The 23,192-nt window shown below is 44.4% G+C and overlaps 1 protein-coding gene across 11 annotated transcripts in view; it reads right to left on the reverse strand.

Annotated features, from left to right (window-relative positions):
- Positions 1–23,192, reverse strand: part of CYRIB (CYFIP related Rac1 interactor B) — a 129,958-nt gene that overhangs the window by 57,969 nt on the left and 48,797 nt on the right. Inside the window, exon 1 of one of the 11 annotated variants that reach the window (XM_045861165.1) lies at positions 16,492–16,645. The exons of 7 other annotated variants lie outside the window; for them this stretch is intronic. In XM_045861165.1, the coding sequence (XP_045717121.1) occupies positions 16,492–16,645 (154 nt within the window). Of the gene's footprint in view, positions 1–16,347; positions 16,449–16,491; positions 16,646–23,192 lie in introns of those variants that run through there. 3 more of the 11 variants (XM_045861164.1, XM_045861161.1, XM_045861158.1) reach the window with 3 other exon arrangements.

Raw genomic sequence — 23,192 nt, forward strand, 5'->3', positions numbered from 1 at the left:
TGGAGGACAGAGTCAGAGGGAAGCTAGAGAAATGATAGACACAGCTACAGAAAAAAGGTGGTTAGTTTCTCAAGAGATGGTAATTTCATTAGTGGAACTTCGTTTTTCTTAATTTTCAGAAGTCTGCAGAGACAGTCGAGTGAAAACACTCAGTACTTGCAGATTCTGGAGCACACATGTGTGCATACGGCCGCATGTGGCTCTCATGTAACAGGAAGGAACTGTCACTTCCCAAAACCACTGCCAACATGCACACTTACTATTTTGTACGACATGCTCAAAACAATGTAATGAGTGTTTTATTTCCAAAGCACTAGTATAAACACAAGAATAGAAAGCAAATGAACAAATTGAAATTCCTGAGTTATGTCAGAAATCAGTATCATGCTCTCTATTTTACAGACTTAAACATCTTAGTTTAAATGATTTTTAACAATAAACACCCACACCAAATGAATGATGAATATACCACTGCCGTACTTTGCTGTTAGGAATACTTTCATATCATTGGTAATTTTTACCTAGATATTTCAGACTGGAAGATAATAAATGATATAATTTTAAAATAAATTTTGAATATAATAAACCGAATCCTGAAAACATCAACTCACAATATCCTTGCTGTTTTACCATCTGCTGCTGTTTATTCAGTAACACCTTACCAAAATCTGTACATCTTTCCTTTGCCCCCTTTCCTTTTCACTTAATTTCTACCAGATCTAAGAGCTTTTATTGTGTAGCTTCTGTTTTAATTACATTCTTAGGAATTCATTCTGTCTGGACCCATAGGTATTACATAACAATTTTCAGTCTCCTGGGAACTGGCTTCCTTGGGTCAAGAGGAAAACAGCTGGAAAGGTGCCGGTAAGGACAGGAGTAAGCTGTGGGTATTGGAACTGTGACTCTGGAGAGAACTGCTGATAATCCATGTTAAATGACAGACGAGAGAAAGTAGTCCTCACTGAAGTTAACGGATCATCAGCGCAGACGTTTACTCTAGCTACTACACCCAGCCTCCTTTCTAAGTACCTTGTTCTCAGGCATCATTAATCTTATGAAAAAACATTAAATACAGAATTATACAAAATAGCCATACCATCCTGCGTGGACGGGAAGGAGCAGGTGCTGGGCTACAGAAAAGCAGTCCCGTCTGTGCCATGTGCAGGGCTCCACAGGAGGACGGGGCTGGGGGTGTCAATGGAGCACAAGGGGGGAGGTCTCAGGTGCCAGCCCACAGACACTGCTCCTTTACCCCCAAGACTTCCGATCTGGAGAGAACGGCCCAAAGGCAAGGGAACTTGAGGAATCACTCCCAGTGGCAGGAACAGATCCATGCCCCAATGTCCGAACCAGACTGGTGTGCGACATAGGCGGGGCTGTCTCCCTGACGCTCACTCTCCTTCGGTTAACCGAGCCACCTGCTATCTCCCCAACAGATTCTTTCCCCATCCAAGCTACCCTGTCAGCTTCTGCAGCTTGCAACCAGAGACCCTTGACTGAATTATACAGAATATTCCGGACTTAAGTAAAAAGCCAACTGTAATTTCCTTCCTAATTCAAACCCGTTTCTACAAAGAATCAAAACTTCATTGTATTATAAATGTAACTCTGAGGTGCAGAGTATAAATGATCAAAGATACTATCCAAACAAAGATGATACAAATCAGCTTTTGATGCATTCAAGAGGCGCCTAATTCATTAAAGCTAAAATTTTGTTTTAAAGTACAAAATTTGAACCTTAAAAAAGTATGAGAACATCCGCAAAAAAAAAAACAGATGACAAAAGACCAACACTGTTCTAAAATGTATCAGGCAAGTAAAGAACTAAAAAAAAAAAAAAAAACCCCAAAACATCCTTACAAGGAGTTCTCTCTGCTGTAAGATGACGTCTTTTTGTTTTATATATTCCACACTGCTCTGGGAACAATGAAAAGGTTCTCCTCCTGGGCCCACCTTTTCTGTAGACCCCTAATTCATATGCTTCCTCGCAAAAAACCAATACATGAATAAAAAATTACTTTCCATTCTTTATGAATATCCTTCACATTTCAAATCAAAAGTGGAAATTTTAGCTCTACTAAAACTAACATCTCTTACTTCCTTGATTATATCCTGTAGTCATACTGAATCCGCTAATCCATTTGGGTTTTTTGAAAAGATTTTATTTATTTGTTTGTTTTTAGAGAGAGGGGAAGGGAGAGAGAAAGAGATGGAGAGAAACATCAATGTGTGGTTGCCTCTCAGGCGCCCCCCACTAGGGACCTGGCCCACAACCCTTGACTGGGAATCGAACCAGCTATCCTTTGGTTCGAAGGCCAGCACTCAATCCACTGAGCCACACCAGCCAGGGCTCCATTTGGTATTTTAAGGAATATGTTTAGAAGTATAACACATGTTAAGAAGAGAGTAAAAACATACTTAAACTATAGAAAATCCTTGCTATAACAAGGAAAAAGATTAGAAATATTTGTGAATACCTATTGTGTATCACACATTTCGCTATAAATCATAATTTTTTTCATAAACACTATAAAACAGGCAATGTTACCCTATTTATAAAAAGTAAATAAGGAAAATCAACCTCAAAAATTGGTTTACTTGCCCTGACCAGCATGGCTCAGTTGGTTGAGTGTCATTCAGCAAAGTGAAAGGTTGCTGGTTCAGTTCTCAGTCAGGGCACACGCCTGGGCTGTAGGCCAGGACAAATGCAAGAGGACACCAACGTTTTTCTCCCTTATTTTCTCCCCCCCCCCCTTCAAAATAAATAAATAAATAAAATCTTTAAAAATAACTGGTTTACTTACCTCGTGTCAGAACTAATAAGGGGTTGATCTGACTCAAGCAAAGATCTGCCTGGTCCCCAAAGTTGATGGCACTTTATCCCATGACAAAATGCCTCAATGGACACATTCTTCTTATAAAATTTCATTTTCATTGATATGTTTCTTATTAGAAAAACAATTGTAACCATTACCCTGAACAAGCAGAATCTGTGGGATGTAATCTGAAAGCAACTTTCTGTCCACCACTGTCCTTCAAAGTTGTCCTGTGGCGACAGTTAATGTCCCTGAACTTTTATTTAGGGAGGTCTATGACTTTGGTCACTCTCAAGTTATAAAAGTGATCTGACTTTAGACATTGAGAGATCCAGTTTAGCATAACATAATCATCACAGTTTTCCATTCAAGGCTATAGCTCCTCCCCGTCCCAGGCCAGCCCTAGGTGGTGCAAGAGGAGACTTCACCCTTCTGCCTTCTGCCTACGCTGTCACTGGAGGGCACATCTGTCACTGGAGGGCACATCTGTCACTGGAGGGCACATCTGTCACTGGAGGGCACGTGCCCTAGGCCTAAGTGTCCAATGCTGGTCAGTCAGGGCACGCTTTCAGGGATGCCGTGGGAGCCCTCACCACTCAGGCCCTGGGGATCTCTCAGCAACAATGCCCTTGGTGCAGCAAGAGGCACCCCCTCTGACAATCTAGTCATTTGTTCTGCCCTTCACTGCCCCACGCCACCCTGATCCCGTGGGCTTTGGGCTTTCTGGTCTATGGGAAACATGTACCCCTTGCCCACAAGAACTTCGGGAGGGTGGGCCGTCCTCCTGCACAGTGACCTCCTCACTTTGCTGTGCTTCCAGAACAGCCAGCCTGCCTCTCACCCAGGCACCAGTGAGACAGAATCCACCTGTGCCCCCCAGGCTCCCCAAGTCGTTACCACGAAGCCCCTGCCCTTGAGGGACGGCACTCCAAGACGGCAGTCCAAGACGGCAGGGGGAAGATGAGGAGAAACTCCTAGCACACTGAGAACTTGGTTCAACAACTCTTTGCTGATGTCCAACAACTCACTTCAAAAACTCTGCAAATCTGCCCCGTGCCCAGGTGGCTCAGCTGGCTGGAACACCGCCCTGCACCGAAAGGTCAAGGACTCATCCCTAATTCCGGGAATGTGCAGCAGGCGACCGGTCAATGTCTGTGTGAGTCTCTCTAAAATCAGTGAACATATCCTTGCATGAGAATTAAAAAAACAAACTCTTCTAATTCCCAACTTCCTGAATCTTTCCATACCAATGAAAAGGGGACAGGTGTTAGAAGTCACAAGATCCATTTTCTGACTCTTTCTTTCGAAAGACCCGCATGGTGTTGTTACAACTCACTATACTGACTTCGGGCCAAACTAAGAATAAGGGAGTCCCATTTTAACATCTTATTGTGTAACACACAGCGCGGGCAAAAGCAGGTTTACAGTTGTTTGTCTGGAAAATAATACGATAAATAAAGCAATAATACAAGAATAAACTCTTTTGGTACTTACAACTATAAACCTACTTTTGCCCCATCCTGTATTTAACATTTTTCGAAACTTCCCATAAAAAGCAGGAAGAAAAATCCATAATCCCACACAGAGGTAGTTACCATTAACATTTTACTGTACTGCTTTCCTTTCTGTAAAGTTTATTTGAAATCCGAAAAAGTTTTAACTTTTTAAAACCTCGTACAAACAACCTCATTGAAATAATTTCATTTGCGACCCACCTGCTGCACTATCTAAGCATGACCTTTTCAAACACAAAATTCCCACTACACCAAGGTGCGGTGGCGTTCTGAACCCTCACTCACTGAGTCCCTCCTCACACTCACAACCTGTAACGGCTCCCCTGCTGCCAGAACCTCAGATCCACTCTTTTTAAATTAAGCAGCATCTATACGGCCTCCTATACCTGCTGCACCTGTAAATGAGATTTAAACCGTGCATCCAGCATACAAAAGTCACACTCAGGAAAATGTGTATGTCGGGGGGTTTCTGGAATGTGACCTGCTCTCAGAAGAGAAGTGTTTCACAGTCTGGTGACAGCTCCAGGGCGGCCACTGGAAGGAGCTCAGGAGCATCCCCAGGGTTACAAGGCTGAACTCACCAAGTGCGAAAGAGCAAAGGCCGTCACCACTTCAGTAGCACGGCAGAGTCAAGCTCCTGCTGGGGGCCGGTCCAACAGGACTGCAAACGAAACCCTATCACCACACACACACATTCGCTGGCTCCACGTGCTCTGTCACGACGGCCAAGGAGTTCATCTAATACTCAAGAGCAGATTTATGGAAACTTTCAAGGCTTAAAAATGGATTTAGGGATTAATTTTGTTAAAAGTTTCGCACATAATTTGCCATCCATTCACAAAGAACACTTTTAACAATTTGTTTTAAAGGCATCTTTCAGCAAACAAAGTGAGAGACAAATTCCATTTAACATGCTAGCAATAAAAAAAGCATTCATAGTTCCTACCCAAAGAATTTTGCTTTTCTCAGAAGTTTATGTCATTAAAAACTCATAGGATTACAGAAGTGCTTGAAGAAAGAAAATAATCGGTTCCCTCTTACAGCTGACAATAAACATATTCACTCAAAAAGTACACAAGAACAATGAGCGTGGGCAAATACTGACGTGTCTTTATGTACAACCGTGGTGGGTGTGCGTGCGTTCATACGACACGCATATATGTGCAGAGATGTCAGAAAGATGTTCACCAAAAGAGTGACTACTCAGACGGTGATTTTTGCTTTTTCTTTTACTTTTCTCTATTGTTCCACCTTTTTATAAATATGAGGGTAGAAAAGAAGAACCCTATCCGTGTTACTGAAATACAGCACAGAAAACTACAGTAATCAAGACAAGTGAACCGGCAGAAGGACAGACACGTAGACCGACGAAGCAGAAACGGCAGTTCCGAAATAAACACGTTCACCTGCAGTCAGCTGACCACCAGCAAAGCCACAAGGAAGCACAATCGGGGAAAGCAGAGTCTCGTGAGCACACTGTGCTGAGTCGACTGGGTCTCCGTGTACAGAAAGATGAACTTCAGAAATTTACTTCAAGCAGTGTTAAAAAGTTATTTAAAAGTACATCATAGGCATAAACAGAAGAGCTAAGATTATAAAACTTTTAGAAGAAAACATGGGACTAAACCTCATGAGCTTGGGGTAGGCAAAGATTTCTTAAACACAGCACCAAAAGCATGATTCTTAAAAAAAAAAAAAAAAAGAAAAGAAAAGAAAGATAAACTGAACTCCACCAAAACCCTTGCACCTCAAAAGATACCATTAAGAAAATGGAAAGACAAGTCACAGACTAGGAGAAAAATCTGCAAATCATGTATCAAATAAAGGATTTAGATTCAGAACATATTGAGAATTCTAACACCTCAGGAAGAAGATAACCCATTTAAAAGATTTAAATTAAAAAATTTGATAGACATTTCACAAAAAATATGAAAATGGCTTGAAGAGATGTATACCACTAATCACGAGGGAAGTGCAAATTCAAACCACAGTGACACAGACTGCACACCCACCGACATGGTTATAGTGCACAGCCAACAACCAGTGCTGGATTCAGAGGACTGAAACCCTCACACTCTGCTGCTGGGATGTAAAATGAGATCGTCCAGACAATGCCTTAGCAGTTTCTTTAAAAATTAAACATGAATTTACCATGTGACCCAACACCCCCATTCCCAGGCATCTACCAAAAAGACATGCGACAAAAGGCCACACAACTATTTGCACACAAATGTTCACAGTGGCATTATTCATAGCAATCGAGAAGTAGAAACAATCTAACTGTCCATCAACTGGTGGATGAATAAATAAAACATGACATATCCCTATAATAGAATACTACTCAGCAACAAAATAAAACAAATTAGTGATCCACTTAACAATAAGGATGAGGCTCAAAAACATTAAGTGAAGGCAGCCACACACACACCCCCCCCCATACTCGTGTATCACATGACTGCATTTTTAAGAAATGTCCAGAAGGAAAATCCAGAGAGACAGAAAGTGGCTGCCTGGGGCCGGGGGTGAGAATGAAGACGGAGTGTGACAGTGGACAGGAACTTACTGTGTTGATAAATGCGTTTCAAAACTAGACCATGGTCCAGGAAATTCCTATCCCAGAGATTAAAAAAGAAAGCAGGATTGTCCAAAGTCTAACCAGGAACTCCCTTCAGACAGAAATCCAGCAAGGCCATATCTAAACACTGGGGGCGAGGGCCTGAAGGTAAACTCATGCACACTTTAGCCCAAATGAACGGAATAAATGAAGTTGATTTCTCTGTACTTCTGAAAACAACTTGGTAAATGTATTTATGAAATACCAGAGTACATTACATATTTAAATTTACTGACTACAAGTAATGAATAGTTAGTTCCTGGCAGTCTCTTTTCCTGTATTGTCAGCTGTCTTATGAAAAGGTTACTTACAGTTTCCTTTTTACAGAGCACGAGGGAAAGGGTGTGTGAAGATCAGGAGCAGCCCATGAGTTAACAAAGGGTAATGTGCAATGTAGCCTTGCTACAAGGGACAAACTGCCGGGGATAAAGTGTCTTAGCGTGCCTGTGGAACAGCCCTACTTTATGACTTGAGGACAGCGTCCTATAGTACTATCAACCAGTTACACATTTTTAAAAACTGTTCGTTCACCTCTTTTTTAAACTTTTAAAAAAGGTTTTATTCATTTAACTTTAGAGAGGGGATGGGAGGGAAAAAGAGCAGGAGAGAAACATCAATGTGTGAGAGAAACATCCATCAGCCGCCTCTCGCATGTTCTGCAAGTGGGGACTGGCCCACAAGCCAGGCTGTGCCCTGCCTAGGAATCAAACTGGCGACCTTTCGCTTTGCAGGATGATACCCAACCAACTGAGCCACGCTGGTGAGGACAAAAAAACTGTTCCTTCATCTCTTACTTATGAGGCCCAAATAAGATTCTAGGGGGGATCTGAGAGAACAGAGGCAGTGAAAGAATGCCACAAAAAGTTCTGCTTCCCCTAGCTGGCGAGGCTCAGTGGATTGAGCACCTGCCTGTGAACCAAAAGGTCACTGGTTCGATTTCCCAGTAGGGGGCGCGCAAGAGGCAACCACCATTGATGTTTCTTTCCCTTTGTCTCTTTCCCTTAAAGTCCCTCTCTCTAAAAATAAATAAAATCTTTAAAAATATGTACATATTTTTAAATTATTTAAATACACAAGCTAGCTACCTACCCAAACTAGGCAAATTGAGAATGGTTTTAAAAATGAAATTCGATTTTAAAATAATATACACTATTTTTAAAAATTGCTTATAATGAAAGAACACTGGATATCATCTAAAATGAAGTCCTTGAAAGATATATTTAATAAGCTGATAGACTACTAAGAAGGGGTCAGTGACACATACCAAAGGCGGGACACCGGCCAGTTGTCACCATGACACATACCATGATGGAACTGCGGCACGCCCGTTTCAAAGGGCTGCCAACCCCAAGCTACATAGTTTGACTACTGCTTCAACATGCTGTTCTATAAATAAAGAGAAAAATCTTTAGTTTAACATATTCACATTTTTCACATAGTAAGTTCCAATTATCCAAGACTATTTGCAAAATGCTTCGGCCCTGGATCCTGAGGCATCAACCTACTTCTACCCACTAGCGACTCGGAACAAGCTCCACCACAGCTAGATTATTTCAGACTTCCAAGTCTGTGAACTCACGTGCAGTTTAACTCAAATAAACGGAATAAAAGAAGCTGACTTCTCTGTACTTTAAAAAACAATTTGGTAAATATACAACCATAGTGCACATTAAATATTTAAGTCAAAACAAGTTCAAATGTAACAAATAATCTTTATCAAGTAAAATTAGCTTTCAAAATAATATTTTTCAAATGTTTACAGAAAAATAACTGGAAGGGAGGAATTAGGTGGTGCTGATAAAATAAAACCTTGCCCCTTAAACACACACAAACCTGCAGTTTAAACCTCCCCAACTGTGTTAGCCTCTCTTACTCCCCCCTAAGGCTACTTGCCCCAAGATGAGAAGAAAAAGAAGCCTCACTTTAACATGTAGTGCTTAATTAACACTGTTTTGTTTGTTAGAATTTGCCAGAATTTTTAGTAGAGAACTTTATGTAGAGTGATATAAACAAAGCAATCTCATGCCTTGCAACCAAGGTGATTTCCTTGTATTTTTACTTTAAGGTCCCTGAAATTCTTAAAAGACCACATATGATATTCTTTAAATCAAAACATGTCTAAACATGTTAGTCATTACTTTTTGAATAAATGTTATGAGTTAGTTACCACTTGCCTTGATGAAAAATTAACCTCAAAATTCCACCAAGTCACTACATACAGGTTTGCCCCCAAATGAGATCGAGGACATGAAGACCACTAGTAATATGTATCATGTTCTTACTACATGCCAAGTACTTTTTCTGAGTCCAATTTATTACAGTATAATTTACCTATGTTGGGAAATAATCCTGCACAGGTCTTTTTTGAATGTGCTGCAAAGGGTACTGACCGTCCTTTGGCCCCAACTGTATTTTCAATAACCACATTGCAAACAGCATTGAAAGACACAATGTCTCCCTCTGGAGCAAGTGAACAGGCGTGCTTACTGGTGGTATAATAGTACAAGGTGTCCTTGAGCAAAGGACAGGCATGCTACTGCTCACCACAAAAGACTTGGGCTCCCTAAACTCGGGGCTTCTCTCCAATAACACAGCCCTCTATGGACGCAAGTATAACCTAAGGATCAGGAAACCCGCACAAATGCTGATACTCTGGCTACTGCTATTACTGACAGTAACGAACTGTCCTTCATCTCCTCCATGGAGTCTCATGTCCTCAATATCCATTAAAATGTGGCAGGCTGATTTACTAACTTACAAGTAGGATAAGATCTCACATCATCATGGTTCTACACAGTTTTGGCAACAAGGATGGGCTGCTGGCAGAGCTGCAACTTTCCAGGAGGGAAGGTAAAGGGCTCCAAGGGCAGAGCTCTGCAAAATGAGAGACATCCTGGGATGAAAGAATTAATCGAGTGGTGGGTAGGGAGGCGGGAATAAGGATCCCCCCTGTCCTACCTGTTAATGGACAAGAAGTTAAATTAATGTTTAGAAACTGAGCATTAAGAAGTGGGACTGAAATAAGCCACCCAAGTCAACTGCTTGTTCATTCTCCTCTGGGCTGGCAGAGGGATGTGCCATGACACTAGGGCCAGAAGCTTTGAGTCTCCAGGTGAAAGGCGGTGTGGTCCTGAGTGCTGAGCCAAGGGACCCCCAAAGCTGAAATAGATGGTGTAAGGAATATAAACTAGAAGTATTAGAAATTCTTTCAGATGAACTATGGGAGAGTGACCAAAAGCGACTAATTAACTGGTGTGGGGTTGCTCTCTCCCTCTGCACCCCCTTCTCCATCCCTCCCTACTGGCCCCTCCGAACTCGTCTGCATTACAGGGCAACAGGACAAGGGATTGGGCCGAGGTCTCCCGGACCCCCAAGAGGGATTCCAGGCTGTACATGCCCTCTGAGGCTGTCCAGGGAACCTCAGAGAGGGACTCAAAGTTTTGAGGCTCTCTTGGATGCAGGAACCCGGGTCATCACCACCCTATCTGGTGCCATGGAGGGAGGGGAAATCCAGATTCAGCTAATAAGGTTTGAGCAGGAAAGGGAAATGAATGTGACCTGTGGTTGGGGCTCTTTGGGGCAATTTGATGCCCTCTGGTTGCCTCTGCATCCTAACGTGTAGCAGGAATGGAAGTGTTATGCGGTTGCACTTCCTCATCCTGTGAGCGCACGTGAGTCCTCCCAGTTAGGAAAGGCTGCATGCAGACAAGTGCTAGGGCCTCACAACCCTAATGACCCATTGGGTTACAAGTCTCTGTGATTCGTGATTCTCCTGACTGGAGCCTCTGACAAAGGGAAGAAGTCCGCACCTGGAGGTGGCTGTGGAGCTCTGGGTGCTGGGCCCCCCCGACACAGCTACCAGGCACACCCCTTTTGTAAGGCAGCTATTAGCTTGCAACTGGGCTCTTGGGGAGATGGACTGCCTGACTCATGGAAGCCTCATGAGTCTCCACAGTGATAGTTCCACTTGGGGTGGGTCACACTCAATGACTGATAACGTGGACAGTCAACCGAAAAATGTATATTGGAGAATACAACTGGTTTTGCCTCAGCCCCAGGAGCATCTCAACAGTACATGAAAAAGTAGCAGCGAGTCCTTTGGGGGAGACTCAGCCCCTACTCTACCCCAGAAGCAAAGATGCTGGTTCAGCGGAGCCTGCAGCCAGTACATCTTTAAATCTTGCAGAGTTAACATCATCCCTCCAATGCCAATACTCAAGTACTGAACACTATCAGTTCTTTCCGAGACTTTCACCATGCCCCTTACCTTGCCTACCAGTATTCTATCTTCACCCTCAATCCTTTCTCCAAAAGCTGTCAGAAGAATCTTTTGAAAAGACAAACTTGACTATTTCATTCTGTCTCCTCTTAAAAATCCTTTAATGGTTTCCCCACAGCACTCAGTAAAAACTGACCTGTACTTGTTAACATGACTCAAGGAGACAGACAGCCTTAGAGTCGATTCAATGTCTACCTCTTGCCCACCCTCCACTATTGGCATACCGAACCAGTAACTGTTCCTAAAATGTACACGACCTCTTCTACTTCCAGGCTTCTTCGCCTCCCCCTCTCCCTACACTCATGCATCCCCCCTTTGCCTGACTAACGGCTGGTCGTCAGGCCTTGGTTTGTATGGTGGTACACACACCATGGACTTTTATCCTGACTGGTAAGATCAGGTACCTGTGGAACACACACGAACACACACACACACACACACACACACACACACACAGCACTGAATTCACACTGCCTATTTTTCTCTGGCTTCTATTCTACCATGAGGAGGGACACTAACATTTTATTCACAGTTATAGAACCCTGTTTAAGTGCTTGATAACTATTTATGCAACTAATAGCAATCATAATATCATGTATTGCGCCAGGTGTCAAGGAAACATGATCAAAAACAAAACAAAAAATTAATGATCACTTCATTTACAAACACCTCAGTTCAGTAAATTATATTCTGTATTCCCTATTACATTGCACTGAAATCAACATCAAAGTTTCACAAGAGTGTTGTGAGGCACACGACAGTAGTCTCTCAATAACAGTACAAGTAAACAAACTAGAGAAGTTCGCTTCAAGACCTAGGAAATCTCAGATGTCATTTAAGTGTGTGCCTTTACTTCATTATCACTCTAAGAACAGAGAAATGACATAACTAATCCCCAAATAATACCTGGGAATATGTCATCATTTTTCTCATAGCAAGTGTTTCCTGAAATTATTTTACCCAAATTAGCAGTCTGTGTAATTTGGATTACCTGAGAACATGCCAGTTTCTGCCAGAAGGTATAGTCCAGGCAGACTGAAAGTGTCTGCATCGGCCTATATTTAATACACGCCGGACACAATATACCAGCTAGAATACATCGAGTGGAGATTACTTGGATAGCAGAAAATGACTGTACAGGGTGAAAGCTTCACAGTGTCGCACCCAATAGAACCAAACAATATTACCTTTTCAAAATAAATTACATAGCTACAAAAATATATATTCACACTAGACATTTTATTTAAACAAAATCTTTGAAAACAGCCATTTTCGCCCATGGTACTACCGTCGGGCTATAAGATGTGTCAGATGAAATGTTCATATGTAAAGAATCAAAATTCTAAGAAGGATTTCCTTGTTTAAAGAGTTTTACAAACGTCACTCATTTGCATGCCAATATACTGGCATGAGTGGGTAAGGGGTGAAGCTACAGCCAGGGAGGAAGAAATCTAATCTTGCATATGCTCAGGAGAGCAGAGAACAAGCCAACATTATCCATCCTGGGTGCCCGCTGAAAAAACTTTTGAGATTTGCTGTTTTAAATATGGCTTCTAAATATATAATATCAAATACAGGACCTTAGATTAGTACTCTGAAACAGAATTTTAGTAAAGGCTGCAAGTCAGAGACGTCCGTGTTTAAATGCCAGCCTTCCTCGTCCTACTCGGGAGTGCACTTGGACGAGTTACCTAAACTGCCTCAGGTTTTCTGTCCTAACGTTAATTACAAATAGGAATTAACCCATACCTTGGAGGGTTAACTTAAAGTATGTGAAGAACTTGGCACATAGTAGGTGATCACTATTATAGCATAATAATTAAGAGCTAACACCCAGCTCTATTACACAGTAGCTGTGTCACTTTAGTTTAACCCGTTTCCAAGTCTGTGAAATGGGACCACCACTAGCTACCTAACAAGGTTGTCGCAAAGATTAAACATCTTAGAACACTGTCTGGCGGTAGCAAATACTGTGTGTTAGTTACTATTAACATCCTCATCATCACCACACTAAAATATTAAGTAACCACTGTCACATGCCTGGACTATGCCTTCCATTTCTGCTACAAGAAATATTCCTTTAAAAATTAACCTAATTTAGTAAATTGATCATAATATGGGATGAGTATACAGATCCAAGAATTTTTATGCTGACTTTTAGAAACTTTTAATGCACAAGAAATCATCTGAATTACCTATTGCTCACGAATGCTGACAAGGTCTATATACGAAACACGCATTCTAAGTGAACAAATCCATTCAACAAACTAAAATAAAGCATAACACAAAATGACACATGTACTGTACTTTCTCCCCAAATACCTCAGCAGTTTAAATAATCAGGTAGAGCAATCCTCAAAATACACATGCTACTTGAAAAAACTGGGGCTGAGAACAATGTATTTCTCTAAAACTTTTGCCACATAATTACAAAATGATGTTTAAGGGGGGGGAGGGACTCTTTGACCTTGCCGATAATTCATTCGATTACTCAAAATATTTATTAAGTATCCACTTTTCAACAGGCAGGCACTGTGCTGAACTGGTGCAGTGACAGAGAAGGAGACCAAAAATACCAGTGGGTATGACATAACTAATATTACTAATATTTACTAATATTATCATTGTTTTCCTTCAACAGTGAGAGAGCAAACTACAGGCCCCAGCAAGTGAGTGCATCCACACTTAACGAGTTAAGTAACCTCATGTAAGTGGCAGTCCAGCATTTTCCCCAAGGAGACTAGGAGTAAAATGAAATAAATATCCCTCTAGACTCCTCAGTCAATTACTTACTAAGTAAAGGTAAATGACCTTTTCGAACATGAGCCAAATAATCTCAAGAGTGATGCTACTTAACATACTTTTCAGTCAATTTTTGGAAAAATTCAGAGAAATGAATTTTAACTTCATTGTGTTCAATGTTACCTGTAATGTATCAGGAATAAACTGCCTTCGCTTAGTTTTATTCTGAAATTACATTTTTGCTGGGACCACTAGAATCTATTTACTAATCATGCCTCCCTTTGATCAACCACTTTCTTAAGAGAAAAAGACCTAGGGCCTATGTAATTACCAAATAATCTAGAGTACATACTATATAGCCTACATTTTACAAAGCAAAAGTTTCCTTTGGGGCAGCTATGTAACTATTAAAGTTTTAAGGAATTAAAAACTGCTCTGCCAATGAGAGCCTGCAAACTGAAAGGTCACTGGTTCGATTCCCAGTCAGGGTATGCCTGAGTTGCAGGGCACGCCAGGTCCCCCTTGGCTGGGGGCGTGCAAGAGGCAGCCGAACCACATTGACACCTCTCTCCCTCTTTCCTTCCCTTCCCTTCTCTCTAAAAAGAAGTAAAAATACTTAAAAATAAAAATAGCTCTGCCAAAACAGTGCAATCTTGACTACGAGATAAGAAATCTTACTGCTAGAGTGGTCATCCAAAACCTAAACAGTGACAAACAGCCAAGTGCCTTTATAACACCTAGCTCCCAGAAGAAATATTGCTAGCAACTGCATCATATTGATAAGCAAGTAGATGTACTTCAGGACTAAGAACCTTCCTCGGAGTTCATTATTATGTACTAAGGAAGTCACATTTAAAAAAAAGTGCTATCATCTTATTTTATGAATGTTCAGCAGGCAACTGCACTGAACCGCAACACTTTTTTACAAATGGGCTTGCAAATACACCCCAACTCTCAAGTTGTGCTAGACACAAAGTTTGTTTCTATTATTAAAGGCAATTTAAAAAATTAAAAGGATCAGTGCCTTTTTCTTGAGGTACATTAGTCTAAAGTGATTTACAATTAAGTCCCCAAACACCCAAGTGACTAAAATTCCTTTAGCTATATACAACACTGCTCAGCAATGTCAGTCTGCCCGGCTGCGAGACTATGAGAACACAAAACTGACTGACATACATTTTCCCCATAAAGATTAACGAGTAAAAAAATAGCAGACTCAACAAATTTACAGGATGGGAGGAAAAAGTGCTAACAAATTCCAAAAAAAAAATCTGTCTCATCCAGAATGGCACTTTTCGGTACTGCGAGAACCCAGGCAGGTCACCAGTATTTTCCGCACACCGGGGGACACGAACTGCTGTTGACAGATGAGAAAAAGTCTCAGCAGCCAACAGTATGAACAGGTAATGTTGCAAATCAGCCAGGGAACCCAGCGCGCAGGAATGTGTAGGAGTAGCAGAAAGAGTAACACTCTTCTGACAAATTTCACATCCAGAGAAAATTAATCCATCAAAGATACTCCTCCAGAAGGGGCGGGGGGGGGGGGGAGAGAGAGAGAGAGAAGATACGTGGTATGGCCCAGAATAGCCATAAGGAAAACACACACACACACACACACACACACGCAATTGCCACTTCCACTACTGTTTGACAGTCATAGATTTGGGTAATTATAGTAGAAACTGTGTGTTTTGGAAATACACGGAGACCACACCCTGGGACTGGGCATCTGGACTTTAAATGCTGGGAATGCAGAGGTCAATGCAGTCTACGTCAGTAGGGAGGTCTGGCCGCACAGGTGGAAGCAGGGGGTGGCCAGTGAAAACACCGACTCCAACGCGGGGATCGGGAGGCTGAGCGCCGCGGGGCCGAGGAGCGCGGAGTCCGAGGCGAAGGGGGTGTGGAGCTCCAGACGGGCGCGGAGAGGGAGGGACGAAAGGCGGCCGCAGGAAGGGAAAAGAGGTGGGAGCTGGGGGTGGGGGGCGCACGTCGACGCGGGCGTGGAGCGGAGAGAGCCGTGGGGCCAAACGCCACGGGCGGCGCCGGGATTTGGGGGTGGGAGAGGGCGGTGAGCTCGCGCGTGGCCAGGCGAGTGGAAGGAAGGGGCGTAAGAATGGAAGATCCGAATGAATGAGTGCGGGTCGAGGCCCGGGCGGCGGGCGGCGGGCGGCGGGGCGGGCCGGGGCATCCGCGAGGTGCAGCCGCAGCTCCCCGGGTGAGTGCCGGGGCGGGCCCACCACGCCGGGAGACGAGGAAGCCCCGCTCCGCCGCGGGCTCCGCCGCGGGCCCCGCCGCACCCGCTTCTCCGCCAAAATGGGGCCGGGGCGCTGGCACGCGAGGGGTGAGAGAGAAGCGAGGAAATGGTCACGATAAACCACTCACCCTGCGCTCGAGCCTGCAGGCTCTCAGCCCCGCTCCTCCGCCCTCCTCGAGCAGCAGCGGAGGCTCCTCAGCGGCGCTAGAGGGAGCCCCGGGCCCGGAGCGGGGCAGCGGCGGCGGCCGGACAGGGAGCCCCTCCGCACCTGCCCCTGTGGCGGAGCCGCGACGAGCCAGGCGGCGGCGGCGACAGCGGCTCCGAGCGGGGAGGGCAAGTGACCCGGATGTACAGGGTAGCGGCGAGGAGGGGGAGGGGGGAATGCCAGGAAGTGAGGGCGCCGCGGACCTGTCCGGCGGTGCGCATGCGTCACCAGCCCGCCCCGTAAGGTAAATCCTTTCCCGCCCCCTTCGCCCCGCCCCTCCCGAGAGGGCGGGGCGAGGCCGGAGACAGGTGGTCGGGAGGCAGCTGGAGAAGAGGAAGGGGGCGCGGCCACCTCCTTACAACCCCCGCCCTCCTTAAAGGAGCAGCACCTTCGCGCAGAGAAGGCATCCGCAAGGGTCTGAGTCTTGCAGCCTTCTCGTTTTACATATAGAAAACTGAGGTTCAGAGGTGGTGGTGACCTGCCTCAGGTCAGCAAGCTGGGGAACGGCGGGAACAGGAACTCAGGACTCGAAGACCAGGGCTCTTTGCATTGAACCCAGCAAAGTTGTCAGAGCCCATTCCCCAACCCCCTCCCCCAAGTCTGTAATGGCTGGGGTGGTGGGCATGTCTTTCCCCTCGGCCAGGTAATGAGCCTCGTTCGCTCTCCCGGACGTGGCAGATGCGCTTGGCACGCTCCCCAGAGCGGAGAGGTGCACCGCTATCGCCTGCGACGGTATCCTGGAAACGCCCTTGGGAGGTGTTAAATGATCAGTCTGGGAAAAGAAATCAGGCGCCACTTGAGACTTGTACGGTGCCACGCACAGCTCTTTCAGATAAATGACACTTTGTTCTGGAGTCTGCTCTGTGCAAAAATGTCTGATGGACAGAAAACTTGGCAGTGGCAGAGGGTGCAACCTCTTCATTTTTCCCTAATCCCCTTTCACTCTTAGAACATAAATGCTCCCTCTTCACATACAAAGACAGAACATCCCATTTAGCTAGCTCATCTTAATGCTGTTATGAAATACTCCGATTTTTTCATTTAATACTAAAGGGTAAGTGATTAACAATGTCACTTCTCCTGGGAGTATTTTCAGTTTGCCCAGCTGATCACTACTATAAAGGTAAATGGTTTTGAACATTTTGGGGTCAAGGGCCCTACCAAGAATCCCGTAAAAATATGGTCTTTTCGCCCCAGGAAAATGCATATATGCACACAAATTTGTATACAATGTCAAGGAATTTATGGATCCAGGAAGCCTATGTATGAAACCCCGATTATGAACCCTTGTTCCAATCAAATAGAATCCCAGGAACCCTCTGGGCCTTACCCTCTGTGGCCAAGAAATCACTCCTTGCCCCAAACACAAAAGGACAGTCTTTACCTTATTTACATAGAGACCAAATGGTAGTGGCCATATTACACATAAATATGTTGAGAGTCATTCAGACGTTAGGTGTTTTTTTTCAAGGCACATGCTAAGGTCAAGAGTTCTAAGCCTCAGACTTTCACCATAACATTTTAGGATATCATATTTTTGGATGATTTGGGGGTTCTGTACTATACTGTAATCTTCATCAATTTCAATTATATGGAGGGAGCTGATATTTATATTGCAAACATCGGTGCTGATAGAACCGTCTTCACAATCCAAGAACTTTGGTCCATTTGTCTGACCAAAATGTGACAGTGAAACTCGTAAATAACCCTGGTCCATACAGACCCACTGTCCTGAGTTTGAACCAGAGGAAGAGTTCACACACCTGCCCAGTCCCAGAGTAACCAGAGTAACTCTGGTAACCAGAGTAACTCTGAGTAACCAGAGTAACCACACACCTCTAACCCAATCTCCCACCAAAATAAATCTCTTCCATAGTATCCTCAATACATCAACATCCAGCTTAGCTCAGACGTATACCATTATGGGGAGCTCATCCTTACAATTGTCAGCCTCCTCTAATTGTGAGGAGCTTGTTCTTTTACAGGAGGAAGACATCAGATGCCCAAAAATTTTCATCCATTTCGTCCTAACTGTATCTCTGGGAGCAATACAGACATGATGTATGATGCTGGTCTTAGGGGCAACTTACAATTCAGTAAAAATCATCATCATCATCATCATCCTGCTCTGGCTGGTGTGGCTCAGTGGACTGAGCACCAGTCTGCAAACCAAAAGGTTGCTGGTTCTATTCCCAATCAGGGCACATGCCTGAGTAGTGGGCCAGGTCCCCAGTTGCAAGCATGCGAGAGGCAACTGACAGATATTTCTCTCCCTTTCTTTCTTCCTCCTTTCCCCTCTCTCTGAAAATTTAAAAAAAAATCTTTTTAAAAAAATCCACTGATGAGTAATAACAATAAAATAGAACGAGTCCTATGAGGAGTTCCCTTCAAAGCCACCTCTCTCCTTATCAGCCCTAGACCCCTTCCTGGCCTGTGCAAGAATCCATGAGTAAGCTCCACCACTCCCTCATGTTAGATGTCCCACCCGAAAGAGGGATAGAAAACAAGACCTGAAGGGAAGTGTTGAATTTTTTCTTCCTGGATCCTTTCTTCACCATTCTGCATTAGTATAATCATATTTCAGCTGAAGTCAAAGTTTCAAAGTTACATGTTGAAAAAACATGCAGAAGGATGCAAAAGAGGATGTTTGCATAAGACCACTAGGCTCTCAGTGATGACCGAATCACTGGCTTTTTTGGCATCTTTTTGAGTCTTTATAATGAGCCAAGCACAGTACTAAGCCATTGGCTTGCATTTCCTCTTTTGCTTTTGACAACCACCCTATATGGTACTAGTATCGCGTCCAGTTTATAAATGAGGAAACTAAGGCTCAGAATGAGTCAGATCCAGAATTCAGTCCCAATCTGTCAACTCCACAGTTTGTCTGTCTCCTCACACTAACTTCACTCTGTCTGCTTCTGTAAATTTCAGGAGATCCTGATGCTTTCTTTAAATGCTGTTTTCCTTGAAACATGTTATTTATTACCAAATCAACTTTGAAATACTGTAAAGAATCAGTTGTTTCACTCAATCACTGATTCATTCAATCAACACTCATTTGTGCTCCTCTACTGTGTCCTAAGTAGCACGCTGAGGTCTAGGATGGAGGACAGTGAGACATGTGGTCCCTGCCCTGAAAGGGCGCAGAATCTGGTGAGAGGAAGAGCTACAACCTCACAATGACAACACAGCCATGACTCACTGTAATTTAGGAGGGTGGAGGAACTGACCAACTTTCCCCGGGACATCTGTGAAGGCTTCAGAGAGGATGAGCTTGGTCTTGAAGAGACGGGGGAAGGACAGAGAAGAAAAGGCAGAAGGGCAGAGAGGGAGGAGAGTTTGTGACATGCTGGGGGAGTGAGGACACTATAAAGGATCTCCTCTCACATCATGTCAAGGAGTTTGAACTTGCCTCTTGATGGCAACAAGTAAACAGGAGCTCCCAAGGCAAGGAAACATGACCAGATGGGTTTTATATCAAGATCACTCTGACCACAGGGTCCAACATGGGTTATGATGGGAGAGAGGATGGAGACCGGCAGACCAGTGAAGATGTCGTGGGGTCCAGGCGAGAGATACCAAGAGGCTAGTCTAGGAAACTGGCAGTGGAGATGAAGAATGGGCACCAGAATCAAGGTACCTACTGATGAAGGGTCTACAGGAGTTCGGGACTGGTTGAATCTGGGCGAAGAAGCAGCAGGACCTGTGGGGCATGACCCCAAGATTCCTGGCTTAGCAGACTAATTGGATGGTGACACTACCCAGTCCCAAGACCTTTACGCAGCTTTCCTTCCTTCTCTCCCAACCTTTACCACATATAGGCACAGGGCTTCGCTTGGAATCTTCAGATATGTGCAACTGTTTCCCAATACTTTTTCATATTTCTACAGTCACATCGATCATTTTAATGGCTGCAAAATATTTCATCACATTGAAATAGTTCAGTTTCCTTCAGTTGCTGAAGGTCCACGCCCCACATGCCTGGTTTCCTCTGGATTTATTTGGCTCTGGGCATTTTGTAACGAAGGAGTGGAGTGAGGAAAGAGAGCCTGTAGGTAAAGGGTGGTGGGAAAATGTGGCCTCGAGGGCTAGCAAACCAGCAACCCTCTTGGAGAGTCTGGGGCAACTGTATCTCAGGCAGGAACTGCAGAGCGCTGGAAAAGAAGCTACTGACCATAGGAATCCTGAGGTCGAATTCTCTGTGGGAGCTGGCTGTCAAGCCCTAACCCCACCAATCCATTTGTTCGCTGATTCACTCAGTCAGCAACGCATTCTGGTGAAGCAGAGGACAACAGAGAACAGCTAAAACTACCTCAAAGCTCTGCATTTAGCCCAGCCAGGGTGTGAAACCTGTTGGACAACTTATGCAAGTTATGCAACCTCTCAGCACCTCAGTTTCCCCACAAGTTCATTGTCAGGATTAACTTCGGTAACACCCGTGAGGCGCTTGGGCCAGAACTAAGCCTACGTTAAGTCCAGTCATTACTTTCAGCCTTGCTCCTTCCCTGTGCTTCCTTGCCTCCCACGATTCTCTTGAGTTCCTGAGCAAAGCCACCAGGCAGCAATGCACGTGCCCGATGACTTCAGAGCCTGGCTGCATCTGCCACAGTGAACCAGAGCCACTCCCTTGATCGCTCTCATTTTCCATCTGTGAAATGGGCATAAGAACCTACTGCACAGGAATACTGCAGAGCTCTCATAACCACCTCATAGGAAAATGCATTCAAAACCCTAAAGCGCAATGCCATTATTAACCATGTTACTACTGTCATTTATAGACATCGTTGTTTTCTTGGTTTCTCCCCATTAGAGGGGGGAAAAAAAGATGTTGTCAGCATAAATTCCCTGGATTGTAATTACTGGGTCAAAGGATCTGAACGCTGTTACACTTCTTGACCTCTGCTGCCCAACTGCCCTTAGAGAAAACTCTTAACAGTTGCCGCCATCGTGAACTCTAATATACTGTTTAGTATGTTTAAGCATGTAGAACAGTTTTGGCTGCCTCTGTACCCAGTCTTAGTCCTCAATCTAACATTTAGGGACTTCTGTCGATTGCTTACCTCTCCTCCTCTTCACCGAATGAATGAATATTGAATCGGTGAGGAGAAAGGTGCCTTCCCAAACACTGCCACCTCCCCCAGGGGTTCAAGGTCCAGGACTAAGACGGCAGGGGCCTATCTCACGGAGGAGCATCCAGCGGGTGAGTTAAGGGCATGCAGAAGAGGACCGGAGAAGGAAGCCTGGGAACCCGGCACTGACAGGTGGCCTCGGAGCTGCTATGGAAAAAGAACCAAAGTCCGGAGCCTCCAGCCCACACCCAGCACACTCTAGCCATTTCGTAAAATAGTAACCAACTTCTCAGGAGCCATCAAGTTGTCCGGATGACGGTCCTGTTTCCCCAGAGTTACAAGATCTCCCTAGGAGCCTCCGTCACATTCCCAAATGTGACACACTTCTCACCCTGGGCAGCTCCCGTTGCCCCAGCTCTCCCGTCACGGTGGCCCGCAGGAAGGAAGTGTGCTCACACAGCCTAGAGTTTGCCTCCTTCCCTGCGCCTCCAATATGTTCCCCCCTACCCGGCCTCTGCAGGAGGAGGCTGTTTCTCCGCCTCCAGGTTCAAGGGCTGCCTCCTGAAAGGGGTCCTCCCTCCCCATCACCCATCCCAAAGACAGATACCCCCCTACCCCCACCCTGCCACCAACCTCCCTTCAGTTATTCCCTAGTATGTCCCTGGCTCTCTCCTTATCCTTCACAGCACTTACCACAACCTTTCATTATTTTTATTTTTTAGCTTAAAAATACTTTCCCTAAAGAAAGCCACTCACTCAAACATCAGCTTTGTGAAAGTGGAGGCCAGGCCTGTCTTGCCCATTCCAATACCTGTCACTGTGCCCACCCAGCTCCTAGGAGACCCTTGATAATTTTGTGGAATGATTTCATAAGAGAGAGAGAGGTTCCTGCCCTCCATACCGTCTTTCACCTAATTATATGAATCATACAGGTTGATGGTGGATGAAAGCTGAAAATACAGATAAACAAAAAAAATATAAACCCTCATGATCCAACTTCCCACGCCATGTGGATATATCCTACCAATTAGTTTTTGTATGTCTCTAGCTATATAAAGTTAATGCATATAATTCCATAAAACTGGTTCACATCCTGAATCGGCATTTGCTGTGTTTCGTGTCATGCTCCACTTTAATCACCTCCCCCTAATAAAGGCACTTCAGCTACCGCATTGTTAAAGGCTATATAATACTTCCCTAGGTAGCGACACCATATAAAGCATTTAACAAATCTCCTAGTGTTAAGCCAAAGGGAGGTCTCTTCAATGTCAATAACAGTAAAATGATTTAACACGGCACTTCCCTCTTGACAAGCTTCCCATTTTTTTCTCCGTGTTTGTACTGCTTGAGAGCCGTATTTCCGCAGAGCTGTACTCCCTGCCACCCATTCACCACCTGGAGTTATTTAGAGTCCCAGAAGAAAAGGAGGGAGAGAGAGAGAGAGAGAGGGAGAGAGAGAGAGAGAGAGAGAGAGAGAGAGAGAGAGAGAGAGAGAGAGGGAGAGGGAGGGAGGGAGAGAAGCAAACTTGTGTGCAGCCGAGAAAGCAGAAAAGCTGAAGTACGACAAACCAGGACAATGCCTAGGAGTTCCATCTGGGAATCTGTGGTTGGTACAGGTGACCAAAATAAAGAGCATGTTTTCTTGCCAAGATTTGTAACAGTCAAAAAGAGGAAAAAATAGACTTTCCGCAGGCCTTCA

Source organism: Phyllostomus hastatus, unplaced genomic scaffold (genome assembly GCF_019186645.2).
Source record: "Phyllostomus hastatus isolate PE091 unplaced genomic scaffold, TTU_PhHast_1.1 phas_scaffold_21, whole genome shotgun sequence".
Lineage (NCBI taxonomy): Eukaryota > Metazoa > Chordata > Mammalia > Chiroptera > Phyllostomidae > Phyllostomus > Phyllostomus hastatus.